The 16,010-nt window shown below is 40.4% G+C and overlaps 1 protein-coding gene across 1 annotated transcript in view; it reads left to right on the top strand.

The window, feature by feature from the left end:
- DNAH12 (dynein axonemal heavy chain 12) overlaps window positions 1-14,338 on the top strand; it is a 117,864-nt gene extending 103,526 nt beyond the window's left edge. Inside the window, exons 66-73 of the mRNA XM_088134789.1 lie at window positions 15-248; window positions 3,574-3,762; window positions 7,144-7,247; window positions 7,479-7,683; window positions 7,815-7,952; window positions 11,416-11,507; window positions 12,234-12,301; window positions 14,102-14,338. Of these exons, the coding sequence (XP_087990915.1) occupies window positions 15-248; window positions 3,574-3,762; window positions 7,144-7,247; window positions 7,479-7,683; window positions 7,815-7,952; window positions 11,416-11,507; window positions 12,234-12,301; window positions 14,102-14,292 (1,221 nt within the window). The 3' untranslated portion in view covers window positions 14,293-14,338. The remainder of the gene's footprint in view (window positions 1-14; window positions 249-3,573; window positions 3,763-7,143; window positions 7,248-7,478; window positions 7,684-7,814; window positions 7,953-11,415; window positions 11,508-12,233; window positions 12,302-14,101) is intronic.
- The last annotated feature ends 1,672 nt before the right edge of the window (window positions 14,339-16,010 follow it).

The following is a 16,010-nucleotide window of genomic DNA, read 5'->3' as shown; positions in this document are numbered from 1 at the left end:
ATTTACAATTTCAGTTGTTTATAAATGAATATGAACATATCCCATTTGAAGCAATAACTTACCTTACGGGGGAGTGCAACTATGGAGGAAGAGTGACAGATGACTGGGACAGACGTCTACTACTGACCATGCTTGCTGACTTTTACAACCCAGATATAGTGGAAAATTCACATTATACTTTTTCTCCTAGTGGCAACTATTATGCGCCCCCAAGGGGCAGTTATGATGATTACATTGAGTTTATTAAGGTATTATTTTACTTTACATTATGGTACTGTGTTCATATTTTTTTAAACTTAGCAAGCTAAATTCATCTTGAGTACATTTCTATCTGTAGACAATTGTAATATATTATCTTTTTACTTTATAGAAAATAGTGCCAAATGAAATTCAAGGTAGAAACTGCCAATATTTGCCAGGTCGGTCTGTAATTAGTGGCTTAATCATTGATGAGAAGGCCGACCTGGCATGTATTACCGAGACCTGGCTGGGTCCAGAGGTGGGGGGGGGGTAACCCTTTTGGAGATATGCCCAGCTGGGTTTTGGGTGTGCCATCAGCCAAGACACCAGGGCAAGGGTGGAGGTGTGCCAATTGTCATCTGGGAACCTCCCATGGCTTTCAGGGGTGCTTCACCACAGGTCACTGGATGTGAGACCTTGTTCATTATGCTGGGCTTTAGGGATCAGTTGGGATTGTTGCTGCTGTACCAGCCTCCCTGCTGTACAGCAACCTCCCTGCCTGAGCTCCTTGACTCCATTTCTGGGTTGGCAGTGGAGTTCCCCAGACTTATGGTTTTGGGGGACTTCAATCTACTTTCTCTAGGAGTGGGGTCTGAGGCAGCTCAGGAGTTCATGGTCACCTTGAGGGCATGGGCCTATCCCAGATCATGCAAAGCCAGACATGGGATAGTGGTCATACATCGGATCTGGTGTTCCTGTTGGAGCAATGGCTATGTGATCTGATGTTGGGGGAGGTCTTGGTGTCTCCCTTATTATGGTCAGATCATGCCCTGATTACCTTAGGGGTTCTCTAGCACCACTGCCCACTTCAGGGAGGCTAGCCCCATTAGATTGGTCCATCCCTGGCGACTGATGGACCCAGACAGGTTTCAGAGGGAGCTGGGGGTTGTTCCTGCTGGTCTGCTGCACGGTCCATCTGAGGCCTTGGTTGCCACTTGGAATAAGGGTGTGGCTGAGGCTTTGGATTGGATCGTGCCCATGCAACCTCTCCCCTCTCAGGCATCCTATCACTCCTCATGGTTTACAAAGGAGTTGAGGGAGATGAAATGAGAAAAGAGACATCTAGAGCGTCACTGGCACTCAACAAGGGACAAACTGGACTGAATGTGGGTTAGAGATGCTATTAAGGCCTATCTCTGGGTGGTAGGAGCAGCAAAGCAACAGTACTTCTCCACCCTTATTGCATCTGCAGATAGCTGTCCCACAGCCCTGTTTTGGGTGACATGAGCCATCTTGGGTAGGGGGGCTCAGAGAACCTCTTACAGGGGTGTGCAGAGGAATTTGTTCAGCATCTGTTGGACAAAGTCTCTCGGATTTGCTTGGAGTTGGATGCCGGCCTTGTTACAAGTCTGGAGGGGATGCCTGGAGAGGAGTCTTGCCCAGTTATCTTGGAACAGTTTGAGCCTGTTGGACTTGAGGAAGTGGACAGGGGCCTTAGAACTGTGAGCTCAGCCACCTGCTCTTTAGATCCATGCCCCTCCTGGCTTATTAAAGCGACCCAGGGGGTGTTGTGTGAGTGGGTTCTAGAGGTGGTTAATTCTTCTTTGGGTCAGGGGGTTGTTCCTTTACCTCTTAAGGAGGACTTGGTCTGCCCCCTCCTCAAGAGGTCATCACTGAACCCCACTATACTGGAGAATTTTCATCCAGTATGTAACCTCCCCTTTTTGGGGAGAAGGTGGTTATACAGCAGCTTCAGAGGACCTTGGAAGAAGCGAATTATCTGGATCCCTTTCAGTCAGGATTCAGACCTGGGTATGAGATAGAAATGGCATTGGTTGCACTTTTGGATGATCTCTGGCATGGGTGGGATGGGGATTGTGCATCTGTCCTTGCCCTACTTGACCTCTTTGCAGTTTTCAATACCATCAACTATGATATCCTTCTGGATTGGCTCAGAGGATTCAGGGTGGGAGGCACGGTGTTGTGCTGGTTCGCCTCCTTCCTCCAGGGTCAATTCCAGTTGGTGGTGATTGGCAAGGAGAGATCCTGTCCTTGGCCCCTACTGTGTGGGGTGCTGCAGGGTTTGGTGCTCTCTCCTCTATCTACATGAAGCTGCTGGGTGAGCTCATCTGTCACCATGGGGTGAGGTTTCATCAGTATGTTGATGATACCCAACTACATGTCCCTGGCCCTGGGAAATTAAACAATGCCATGAACATCTTATCCTGGTGCCTGGAGGCTATGAGGGTGTTGATGGGGAACAACAGGCTTCAGCAGAACCCTGGCAAGATTGAGTGGTTTTGGGTTTTGGGCCTGCCAGATCTAGGACTATACCATTTTTGATGCTGGATGAGGTTGCACTGCTCCAGACAGACGTGGTGTGCAATCTAGGGGTCCTCCTGGGCTCACACCTCCTGCTTGAAGAGCAGGTAGCAGTCATGGCTAGGAGGGCCTTTGCACAGCTTCCTGTTGTGTGCCAGTTGCACCCATTCCTGGATTGGGGGGCTCTGCTTACAGTCACTCATGCCCTAGTCACCTCCCAGTTGGACTATTATAATGCGCTCCCCATTACAGTGGGGCTGTCCTTGAAGAGTATCTGGAAGCTTCAGCTGGTGCAGAATGCAGCAGCATACACAGTTATATGTGCTGTTAGAACAGCACATCTTTCACCTCTGTTCCGCAAGCTGCATTGGTTGCAAATTTGCTTCTGGGTCCAATTAAAGGTGCTGGTTTTAACCTTTAAAACCCTTGGTGGCATGGGGCCAGGTTATCTGAAGGACTGCCTCTCCCCAATTATATCAGCCCGTCCCATCAGATCTGATAGAGAAGGCATGCTGCAGATCCCGTCTGCTATGGAACTACACTTGGCAGGTCCCAGGAGGCAGGCCTCTGCCGTGGCACCCACCTTATAGAATATTCTCCCCCATGAAGTGAGATAGCTCCATCCCTGTTCTGAAGGTCCCTCAAGACCTAGCTATGTCATCAGGGACTGGTGAGACCTTAAGATGGCTCCATTATTGTTAACATTCACTCTCTTTTGTGCCTTGTGGTTTTTATATTTTATATAGTACATTTTTATAATTTGTATTGTATATTTTAATGATTGTTTTATATATTTATTGTTTTAATTAATTGTTATATGCTGCCCAGATTCACTTTTTGTGAGGTGGGCAGCCATATAAATAAATAAATAAATATTCAGTATAATGAATGCTGATATACCATTGGTCTGAGTGTAGGATTTTCTTGTTTACCCTAGAAAAAAGATTCCTTTTTATAATCCGCAGAGCTCCAATGATCTGCCAAACAATGAAACTAACTGATTAAATTAATATTTCCTCAGTCTCTTAGTAACTGTTCAGTCTTAAATAATCAATATGGTCTTATATCTAGAATCTTCCTGTTAGTCAGCAACCAGAAGTGTTTGGGCTGCATGATAATGTAGATATATCAAAGGATCTCCAGCAAACAAAAATCACCTTTGAATCTCTTCTGCTGACACAAGGAGGAAGCAATCAAGGAGGGTCTAAAAGTGGTGGTGACAGCACTTTATATGAAATTGCAGATGACATCCTCAGCAAGGTAACACAAAGGGACATAAAATAAATACTCATACTATGGCTGCCTCAGAATTATTCTTCTGCTGTTAATGTAATTTAATGCAATGCAATGTAATGTAATTTAATTTAATTTAATGTAATGTAATTTATATTGTTTAAAATTCCCAATTCTAAAACAGATTATTAAAGTGAAAAAATATCATACTGACGAAAAAGATACATATTGTGAAAGCTATAGCTTTCCCAGTTGCAACATGGTTGTGAAAGTTGGACTGTCAGAAAGAATAAGTGAAAGAAAAAATGCTTTTGAATTGTGGTGCTAGACAAAATTGTTAAGAACACCTTGAACCAATTATTTAATAACAGATGAAGCAAGGCCAGACTGTTCCCTGGAAGCACAAGTAATGCAGCTAAAACTTAAGATTTGGACACATAATGTAAAAGCAAGAGTCATCAGAGAAGACCCCGATGTCTGGAAAAATCAGACAGGCAAAAAAGAGGTTGTCAGAAGACAAGTTGTCCAGATACTGTCCCTGACACCTGCATGAGCTTATAAAAACTCAGAATTACAGACAGGCAATCCTGGAGAGGGAATGTCTCTCCAGGTCACAAAAAGTCAGAAGCGACTGAATAAACAAAAAACAAAAGACAGAGGGCTTTTATTTTTATTTGAGGAGGAGGAGGAGGAAATAGGAACATAATATTTTTTGTAACAATGTCATTGCCTAGTACCCAAGAGAAGAATACTGAAGCAACCACATGATCCATAGCCACATTGCTAAGCTTAGAATTGCTGCTTTTAGTTCTTCTCTCAAGCCCCGCTTCAGTGAGAGAAACATAGTGAGGTATCACTATGTTTCAGTATCCAGACATGGCAGGCCTCAAGGGAACATTGGATCTTGCATTATCTGCCCTCTAGTTACTGTAAAGCATATTGCCATAGAAACTGTGGAGTGGGCAACATACAAATGTTGTATGAACATAATAAACAGCAAGTTAGTATAGTAAAATATTAAGTTGCTGTAATGAGCTAGAAAGGGTGAGGGTTAATTGAAGTCCCACTGGCATACCACTTCTTCCAAGAGTGTCCCAGTAAAATGTAATTATGGGGCCTCGCTTAGCGACCACTTGTTCAGCAACCATCCAAACTTGTGACAGTGCTGAACAAGTGGTACTTATGACCAGTCCTTGGAGTTCTGGTCATTGGAGCATCCCCACAGTCATGTGATCACCATTTGCAACCTTCTTTGCTGGCTTCCGACAAGCAAAGTAATGGGGAAACCAGTAGGAGGTCACCAATTGATATTGTTGCTTAATGACCTATGGTGATTTGCTTAATGACAGCAATCCAGAGTGCCAAAATTGCCATTGCTAGCTGGCACAATCACATGACATCGCGCTTTACAACTGCATCGCTTAGCAACAGCAATTCTAGTCCCAATTGCCATCATTAGCCGAGGACTGCCTGTCCATAGAAAATACTACACGCTAATCTGTCTGGGTGGGGAATTCTTGGCTTTTTACTAACAGCATCTTCCTTCAACTCAGCTCTAGGAAAGACCAAAAAAAGGTGCTTTGAATATCTAAAGCCCAGAAAAATAGAATTTAGCATAGCCTTGTGAACATACTGAAAATACAAATATGTCTACAAGGAACAGAAAGTGGGGCAAATGACATTGTGTGTATTATATTGGCATCATTCAAATGACATGAATTACTATACGTCTCTGCATCACTTTGCCTTACATTTTGATGTCATTGTGGCTTCTATAAGCTGTCCATGACTAAAATTAGTTTATTGGAAAAGAGGGAATATAGTTAAACAAAACAAAATAAAACATCCAGAAAAAGAAGGAAACAATCACAGACAGAATTTCAAATAAAATGAATGCATTTGGTCTAATTAAACTAGTTACAAATTACCTGATTAAATAAGATCTGGGGTTTCAGCACATGTGTGAAGTATGCTATACAGGTAATCCTCGACTTACGACCACAACTGGGACCAGAACTTCTGTTGCTAAGCAATGTAGTCATTAAGTGAGTCACGCCTGATTTTACAACCTTTTTTGCCGCAGTCATTAAGCAAATCACATGGTTATTAAGTGAATCCAGCTTCCCCCATTGACTTTGCTTGTCAGAAGCCCCCTGGGAAGGTCACAAATGGTGATCATGTGACCCTGGGATGCTGCAACTGTCATAAATACATGCCGGTTGCCAAGTGCCCAAATTTTGATCGTGTGACTATGGGGATGTTGTGACAGTTGTAAATGTGAGGACCGGTCATAAGTCATTTTTTTCAGTGCCTTTGTAACTTCAAATGGTCATTAAACAAATGGTCTTAGGTTGAAGACTACCTGTATAGAAAAATGACTGAAAGTGATAATCTGGGCCATTTACTTCTGTTTGGTCCTTCATATTCCATGAAGTATTATCTTCTCATTTTTACAGAACATGGAGTCTGTTGCTTTAGTTAAGCAAGCAGATGTGCTCCATTTCTGATATGGCTCTATCCAACAATGTAAGAAATCACCTGGAAGCTGAACCCACTTTCCTAATGACTCTGATTGAAAGATAAAGGCACTAATTTTCACCAGTTATGCCACTGTATTAAAAGGATTATAAGGAAAAGCTTTTGGAAACAAATACAAATTATCTCAATTCATACTTCTTAACAAAATGCTTACCAGATCCTTTAGGGGGCACTATTATGCCATATTAAAAAATAGGTGATTGTCACATTTGTCTATAATAAAACTGAAATAGACTCTTATTCAGAGGTGTGGAAAGAGATAAAAGTGCACTAGGTATTCATAATGTATTCAATAAATATATCTTAATATATTATTAATATATAAATATATCTTTAATAATGTTATTGCAATAGGGACATATTTGCTGTAATTTGAAATATGAACAACAGCTGAACTTCAATGCCCAATTCCATAACACTCAAAGAAATAAAATGCAACAGCCCAAACAGAAACAAAGAAATCAATAACCTCTTTGTATGTGACAGAGCCATCATTTGTGGAGATGTGAATTTGAGTCTGTAATCTGCAGTCTGACTTGTAGATTCCATTCACAACAATGTTGTAAACAAACATTCCCCTAAAAACATCTGTTTTTAGTGGAAGGAAGGAGGGAGGGAGGGAGGGAGGGGGAGAGAGAGAGGGAGAGGATTTCATATGAGTTTGTTGAAAGGTATTTACCTCCCTAAATGACTGTCTCCTGCTCTCACTGGAATGAAACTGGTGCTATGTAGAATGTACAGAGTATGTGTAATAGCAATTTTGCAACTGGAATTTAAATTCTTTGTATTTGCCATATCTTGATTTATAAATACATTCATAAAATAAATTTACATTTGTCAGAATTAAAATAAGTATATCATCCTTTCTAGCTTCCGAATGATTATGATATTGAAGCAGCACTTTTTAAATATCCTGTGAGATATGAAGAAAGTATGAATACTGTTCTGGTACAAGAAATGGAACGTTTTAATAAGTAAGGGCTTTGTTTTTTTTCATATTTCTATATATTCCATTTAATTTTCCAGATAGGCACATGGATTCTATTAAATCTCTTAATCCTATTGTAGAAACTTGAATTACAAATATATTTTACAGCTGTCATAATATAGCAGTATCATTTTTTAGTTTCATAGAGAGGTATAATCATTTGCAGCTCATAAAATTTGCAGCTTCAATTATGTGTCTACATTTTTTGCACACTTAGTTTAATACGAACCATACGGACAACTTTGGTCAATCTGAAGAAAGCCATTAAAGGATTGGTTGTGATGGATTCTGAACTAGAGGCCCTTTGTGCCAGCCTCCTCGTTGGAAAAGTTGCAGAAAACTGGGCTAAACGTTCATACCCAAGTCTGAAACCACTGGGCAGCTATATTCTAGATTTTCTAGCTAGACTGAAATTCTTACAGGTAAAGCAGCGAACGTGTAATTGATCCTTTTATTATTGTGAAATAATTTGCTACAGTTATTAACAATTTGCCAATGAGATTTTGTAAAATATGGCTCTAATCCAATATTATTCTTCTATTTCTTTTCCAAGGATTGGTATAACACTGGAAAACCGTGTGTGTTTTGGCTGTCAGGGTTCTTTTTCACACAAGCATTTTTAACTGGAGCGATGCAGAATTATGCCAGGAAGTACACGATCCCTATTGATCTCCTGGGATATGAGTTTCAGGTATAATTAGGTTGCAAAGGCTGAATTTTACAGATTATATAGAAATTTGTCTGCAAAGTGTACCAATAGATAATTGTGTTAACTCATAAGTGTACCTATTTTGATTCATAATGGTCAGTCTTTCAAGGTAGACAAGGTCAGGAAACAGATAGTACAAGAAATACTAGCATTCTACTTCACTGTCATAGGCTATAATAATGGAATATTTAAAAGCCTGACAGAGTTTCTCCTTCTTTCCCTGTTATATTCAAGAGAAACAAGGCAGGCCAATCTTGAGTGTCCTTCTAGGGGAAGCTGACTTTTTGGTAATAGCTGCTGCGTACTGTAGTCAAATATGGAGAGGGCCTTGAAGAAGGTATGCAACATGTATTAGAAAAACATAAACTTAGCCTGGAAAAACAGAAAGAAATGAGGAAAAACCTGTGCAGGAGAAGCAGACAGCTCAGTTCCTCTTAAAGGAACAGCTACATTTGGCAAAAGTTGCCTATAGGTGGGCCACAGACACATAGGGAAGCGGGTGCCACGCTTGTGGTAGGGGGCTTGGTGCAGCTTTCCTCTAGGTTTTTACCTTCTGCTCAGCCATTCAAAAAGTTGGACTCAGAGATTATTGTTTCCTTCCCAGATACAGGTAGTCCTCACTTAACAACCCTAATTGGGATCAGAATTTCCATCACTAAGCAAAATGGTCATTAGGTGAAACATCACATGACCACACCGCTTAGCGACGGCAGTTCCAGTAGTCCCAGTTACAGTTGTTAGGCCAGGACCGTGCCATCATTAAGCCAGGACCTCATGCTTTTCCTGCCCTGCCGTGCTCACCTCGAAGTGAGCTGTCCTCACCCGCCTATCTTGCCCACATCTCTGCCCTTTTGGCTGCCCTGCACTCTGCTGGCCCTGCCACCCTACCATCTGCCATCCCCACTGCCCTGCACTCCGCCCTGCACCCTCATTGCCCTGCACTCCGCCCCAGCTGACCTTCACTGTCCCACCACTGCTGAGGCGCACCTGGCCCAGCCCTTCATGAGGCAGCTGCTGGCTGTGCACTGCCTTCCTGAACCTTGCAAGGCCTTCCCTAAAATCAGGTTTAACTCCTAGTGACTATGCAGACACATCCATGCAGTTTTCTTGGCAACAGTATGGAATGGTGTGCCACTGTCTTCTTTCAGGGTGTTTTTCGTTCTCCCAATAGCCTAGAATCTTCCAATTCTTAACTTCCAGAGCAGACAAGTCAGCCAATACATGATACTGTATGCCACTCTCTCTCTTCACACCATATAATCTGTCTCTGACGATTCAGATTGGTAGGCTGAGAATCTACCATTGTAACAGCAATCTTTTTAAAAATACTTTTTATTAAAGAGTTTGACAATACTAAAAGATAACACAAACTGAAATGAGAAAGAAAATAGAAAATAGAAAAGAAATACAATTGCAAAAGAAAATAGAAAAAAGAGGAAAAAGAAGAAAAAAGATAGAAAAAAGAATATAAGGAGCAACTCCTGATCTTCCTTGCAACAAATACAGACAAATTAGTATTTCCCCACTGCCTGTAAGGTTACATACATAAATCACTTCTTCCCATAATACCTCTCTTATCCATTTGCAAATCCAAAAATTGTTGTCATTTTTGTCCATGTGTTGGGAAAAAGTCCATAAAGGGTTTCCAGAATTTTATAGAAATATTTCTTAGTTTATCCCTGATCAAACAAGTCAACTTTATATTCCTTTCTTTTGTTTCTGACAATCTTAATCTTTATTTCATCAGGTTGGTGTTGCAGAGTTGAATCTCCATTCAAACTTTCTTTCTCCCATCTCAAAGAATTCTTTAAGGCTTTAGAAACCCTCTTTTGTAAATCCAGTAAGAAGCCCTTGTCCAGGTCTTTTTTCATCTCTTGGTTTGTGATTTCTATTTCTACTCTGACTGTTTTCTCTATTTTATAATCCACAATTTCTTTATTTTCCAATATTTCTTCATCAGCTAGAATTTGTTTCACCTCTTAATCTGGTCTGTCTATAAATTCTTTCATGCTATTCTCTTCATCTTTCGTCTTTAAAATCTTCTTCTGAAAATAAATTTGCAGGTGCAGAAATTATTGTTGTAAGTTTAACTATAAGTTTCACTCCCAGTCCTTCAAAAATCCTTTGAAATGTCTCAAGTGTCATACCTTCGCCTGTCATTTTGTATATTTCATTTTCCTTTTCCCTGCCTGGATTTTTAGTCCCCTCTAGTGTCCCATTTCTACAATCATAAAATCTCAGGTTTCTTTGTTTTGTTTTGTTTTTTGTTTTGTTTTGTTTTGTTTTGAACTTTCAACCAATGATCTAATTCCTAATAGACTAAATAATTTATATTTCCATGAAGATATTATTTTCTTTACTCAATTTTTCAAAAATCTTAGCAAAAGTCTTAATATTCTAGATTTATCTGGTCCCTTAATTTGTTTAAAACTTTCTTAAATTAAATTCTTATTTAGCTTTTTGCCATTTATTTTTTATTCTTTAAATTCTTTAAGCTGTTGGTTAATTTTTCTTGTTTCAGGATGAAGTTTTATTCACCAGGTAGTTTTTCAAATATGTTGTTTGGAAGACCTCTTTTAACTGTAAAATAATTATAAATTCAAAGCTATTTAAAAAGTGAGGTTATTTGAACATAGTGTCTTTAAAGGCTCCACCACAGTTGAGAGCTTGATGGCTTCCCTCATCTCCCAGCACTCAGACCCGCAAGTCAACCGCTGTCCTGTGGTCTCCTTGTGAGGAGCGGCCATCTGGATCACAAGTGGCAATCTCTTATCTTCTCCTTGTCTGGAGAGGTTCTGTTGGACTGCGCTTGCTGCTGGTTTGTCATTCTTCGCTGTGTCGTCATCTCTGCTGCTTTGGAGACATCTGGTTTGCCATTTTCCTCACCTGGAAATCTTCCATTTTAATAGCAATCTAACAAGTTGTGAGGACATGGGGGCAATAAAGATACTGTTCATTGTTAGATATGTGCAGTTGTTTGGATCCAAAGTGGAAATGAAGTTTAGAATCCAACATAAGCATGCTTGCTGTATGTGTTAGAAGCTTCTTAAAGGAGCCATGCATTTTCCTGGGCTTGGATTGTAGTTGCTTGGGCCCAAGCTCAGGAAAAGGCACTGTTTCTTTAGGGAGCTTGTGACAGGCAAAGCAAGAACACCTGTGCCATGTCAGAAGAAGCACATTTCCTGCTTTGTATCCAATGAATGTATCTCTATTCATTACTAATTTACCTAGCCACAGTCAACAGAAAGCAAGGTCTGGATGGTACATACAAACAGGAAATTTTAAAGACAGAGAAATCCTCAAATACAGTACTTCCTCTGTTCACATTGGAAAAGCTGGTGCTGAAATTATATTTAATTGCCAAAGGGGTCACCATAGTTCCAATCTGAAAAGAACAAAAGATTGAAACAAGAAAGCAATAATTTATTATTTTCATTTGGTTCAGGTTATTCCAAAGGATACTTCGAATACTGCTCCAGAAGATGGTGTTTATATCCATGGGCTATTTTTAGATGGAGCTCGCTGGGATAGAGCAAAGTCAGTAGTAAATGTGCATGGCATATATTAAAACTGCTTCCCCATCTTTTCTTGAATGCTCATTTTCAACTTATTTCAGTAATCTGACATCCCTTTCCTAGCAAAATTAACAGGAATAAAAACAGGGTCATCACACTGAGGTGCATAATGCCAGACAACCACTGTATGGCAGGAGTGAGAAACAGGAAACTTTAAGTATTTGCTGCCGGCTGTGGTCTCCTGGATGTTTGCCACAGAGATATGGCACTCTAAAACAGGAATGCATTAATTGTTTCATAAGAATCATGAGATGTAATATATGCTCAGTAGATTTAAAGGCAAATTTCTCTTTAAAATATGGGAATACTAGATAAATATTCCAAATAATAGCAGGATTTGTACATTTTTTACTACGTCATAACTAATATGAAGACATTACTGTGCATTCCCATCTTCAAACACCTGGATGTTCTCAAACTGGGATGATCTGCCTATTAATATTTGTTCAGATCATTGCCCCCGACTGAATTGAATAGGAAGCGGCATTCACAAGTAAATTCATACACATAATAACTCTATGCTGAAGCAATAGTTCTTAGTTTATGATGGAAGATCAGATTTATGATGACTGAAAGTAGCTATATTTTGTCTTCTTTTTCCTAAATAAGTTATGCCACATAAAACTTTATTCTTTTCTTATGTGTATTATGTTAGTTTTCCACAGTTGTTTCTTTTTCCCCCCACCAGAGGGCTCCTAAGTGAACAACATCCAAAAATACTCTTTGACATGATGCCCATTATTTGGATAAAACCAGGTAAGTCAATAGTTGATAAATAATTATTTGGAAATGTCCAATCCCTTTTCTCCTGCAGCAAATTCATGGATCCATTCATGTTAGGTTCTATGTTACTTTACGAGGTTTAAGTTACTTAGCAAGATGTCCTTGCTGTTTCCTCAGCAGATCAGAAATGTATCTTTTACATCTGGATGCTAGCATGCATAGATCTCCAGGATCCTCTGAAGCTGCTGCGCAACTACCTTTTCTACCACCTTTCCTAAAAAGGGATGGTGGGAAACTGGATGAAAATTGTCCAGAAGGGTGGAATCTAGAAATGGTTTCTTGAGGAGGGGGCGGACCAAAGCCTCCTTAAAAGGTTTCGGGAACACCCCCTCCTGCAAGGATGAATTGACCACCGCCAGTACCCACCCTAAAGTCACCTCCTTGGTGGCTTTGACCAAGCAGGAGGGACAGGGATCTAAAATACAGGTAGCCGTGCTAACAGCCCTGAGGACCCTGTCCACTTCCTCAGGGCCAACAGGATCAAACTGTTCCCAGATAACTGGGTAAGACCACTCCCCGGGCATCTCAGCAGGCCGGAACACGCCACTGGTATAACACACTGGGGGCGTCTTCCCCTGGAATGGCCTCCCCTCTGGCTCCTGTCATAGTCCCATGCCTGTCACCACCTGAATACCCACCCTGAATCACCCAAGGTGATCCTCCACCCACCCTCCTGGCCTCTGACCTAAGGGGCCTGCCATACCACAAAATTTGGTGGTATGGGGAATATGGGGGGGGGGGAAATGGGCCCTTGTGGCACTTCAGCTATCTGCTCTCAGCACCAACCGGGGCTTAGTCACCCCAACTCCCCCTTCCCTAACATGCTCCCTGTCTCAACCAGCCTCTCTCACTAGCTGGTGAGAAGAAGGCCACATCCACTCCTACCCTCTTTCTGCCTCACACCTGGGCAGAGGGTAGCACATTCATCAAACATCCACACACCCCTCACCAACGCACCCCACAACCACTCCAGTCCCCCCGGCCTCTTCTCTGGGGGTAAGGGAAGCCCCCTTGCCATGTTAGGGGCTAGAGCCCAGAACCCCCAAGGTCCTAATGTCTCTATGGGTTTCAGGTACTGTGGGCTCTCGGGCTCTGGCCTCCGCTCCACCGTCGCAGTCTGGTCCGCCTCAGCCTCGCCCCTGGTGCGCTCCTTGCTGCCGTCCTGCCGTCGACGCCAGTGATTAAATTATATTAAATTAAATTATATTAATTTAAGATGCTTACAATTAAAATACATAATATTTGGCCAGTTAATTTAATCTGTATCTCTGGAGGCACTCACATAACACTGCTACTGAACTTTAGGCACAGATCAAGGCACATTTTCCCCCATGCTTCTGCTTGAATGTGATGGTTTTGTTTTTCTTTTGTTTTTCTTTTTTCTCAAACATCGTCTTTAAAAGTGTATTTTATGTTACATTGATCTACGTATTAGTCTGTTTGAACTCAAAGATTTTAAACTACCATTTGATTTTATTCTGTAATTGCTACCATTGTAGTGGAATGTTTTAAAAATGAAAATAATGTAAAAGAATTCCCATCATACTCAAAGCTAAGATGTCAGTGAGAAGGGTAAGAAGTTAATCCCTAATATGTCACATTCATGCATTTGATTGCCCACATTGAGAGATGCAGTGTGTGGGGTTACTGCTTCCCTTCAGTTTTACTCTATCTTGTTGCAGTGTGGTTTATAAGCTGTAGGCATTCAGTATTCTTATTTAGTATTATGCATTATTCTCAGTGATTCCACCTTACAATATTTTTCCCTTGCAGCCAAAACATCAGAGATTAAGAGATCAAATGCGTATGTGTGTCCATTGTACAAGACAAGTGAACGCAAAGGAGTCCTTTCCACAACTGGGCATTCAACTAACTTTGTCATTGCAATGAAGTTGTTAACTGATAATCCAGTCCAGCATTGGATCAAGCGAGGAGTTGCTCTACTTTGTCAGCTAGATGACTAATTATATAGAACTCAAACAAGATAAGACTAAATACTGTATATTCATATCTTTTCCTAGAGCAAAGAACTTTCTAAATATTTTGATCATTTAGACTTTCAAATTGATTGCAATATTTTACAATAAATTGAATGCCTTTATTGTTTATTGATGCAGGTTTTTTTCTGTTCTTTTATAAGAAGAGTGCTAAATATGGCTTATTTAGTCCATCATAACTCATTTCGAAGTTGCTGAAAAATAACTTTCCTTCCGCTCATAAATATTGTTTCTTCCTTTCAATTCTTAGCATTTGTATATAACTAATGGTGATAAGATTTCTTTTATCTAAAACATTTGATTCAGTTTGTGTTGATTTCAGCTTTCTGAACAACTCCTGTGCTTTTTTGGAGGGTGAGAGACTCTGGAATGTGGGCCTAGAGCAGTGTTCCTCAACCTTGACAACTTTAAGACCTGTGGACTTACATGCTGGCTGGGGAATTCTGGAAGTTGAAGTCCACACGTCTTAAAGTTGCCAAGGCTGAGGAACACTGGCCTAGAGGATTGATTAAAATGGCCACCCCCACATCTCCTACTGGACAGAGCATGCTCAGTGGAACTTTGCTTAGGGTGCGCTCTTGCTGGCAAAAGCAAACAATACAATTCCAGAAACATTTTAAAGTTACATATACTGTGTGACTATCTACGTTATGAGAATTATGTGCAAAGCATGGACAGAATTCAGCCAAAATTAAGCATTTCAGTTCTATTAATTTTAATTAAGAATTACGTGCAAGTGAAATCAGGGGTGCAAGAAAATGCCTAGCAAACACCTTATAGTTGTTACTTCTTATGACTTCTGCTATTTATTCTCTTATTTATGCTCTTTATTGGTATAATAATTGTACCAAGATCATATTTGTATGATCACTTATATCATGAGAAGTATCATCTTTGCCTGCATAAAGTTAGACTTGCTTACATCTTATTTTAAATTAATGAAAGTAGGTCAATAGCAGTCCCTTTATTCTGTTGTTTTCAGGTGGAATTGACTACCTTGTATTTATCTGGAGTAGAACCATTCTTTTGCAGCCATGCTTCTGCATCTTTTTGTGTGTATGTTTTTTAAAATATATAAGCATATACTTTGCTGCTTACGTGTGGATGGGCACACATCTTTAACAGAATGGCTTGAATTAGTTCTTGATCATATTGTGGAAATAGTTCTTGTGATAGCATAATTGATAATATGCGCTGCATATTTTACGTTGAGGCATCATATGCAATCTAAAACTAGCAGGTACCACAGAAAGAGTGAGAAATCAATTTTTATTTATGAACTGACTTAGCCCAGTGGCCTTGTTCCTTAACAGGATTACAGGGGCAGAGTAGAACTATTTAATGGAAAGTTAACTTGCCCTTCCAAGTTCTGTAACTGAGACAAAGTCCTAGAGGTTCCCTGCAAAATTGGTGTTTTCTAGGTATGTCATCTCTCTGATTCAAGTGCACCCCCAGTTTTATACAGTAATGGCTTCTAGTCTTGGAGATGTAGTTCTGGTTTGCATAGTTTTGGTCAATACTAAGTGAAATGCCCAGCTTCTGTTGCTGCAAATAGGCTGTTTGGTTTGTGATGTATGATGTCTGCTAACATTAGAACTGAACTCACTACCCAAAAGCTATTCATAAGCAGGCCTAACAAATTCCTACAAAGTATTTGGTAGATTCCCGTATGTATAATAAGAATG

This window comes from Python bivittatus, unplaced genomic scaffold (genome assembly GCF_059951505.1).
Source record: "Python bivittatus isolate LINGU-HERP-01145 unplaced genomic scaffold, Pbiv_v1 ctg000080_np1212, whole genome shotgun sequence".
NCBI classification, from domain to species: domain Eukaryota; kingdom Metazoa; phylum Chordata; class Lepidosauria; order Squamata; family Pythonidae; genus Python; species Python bivittatus.
Note: the sequence above shows the minus strand (reverse complement) of the source record. Positions and strands in the feature narration are given on the sequence as shown.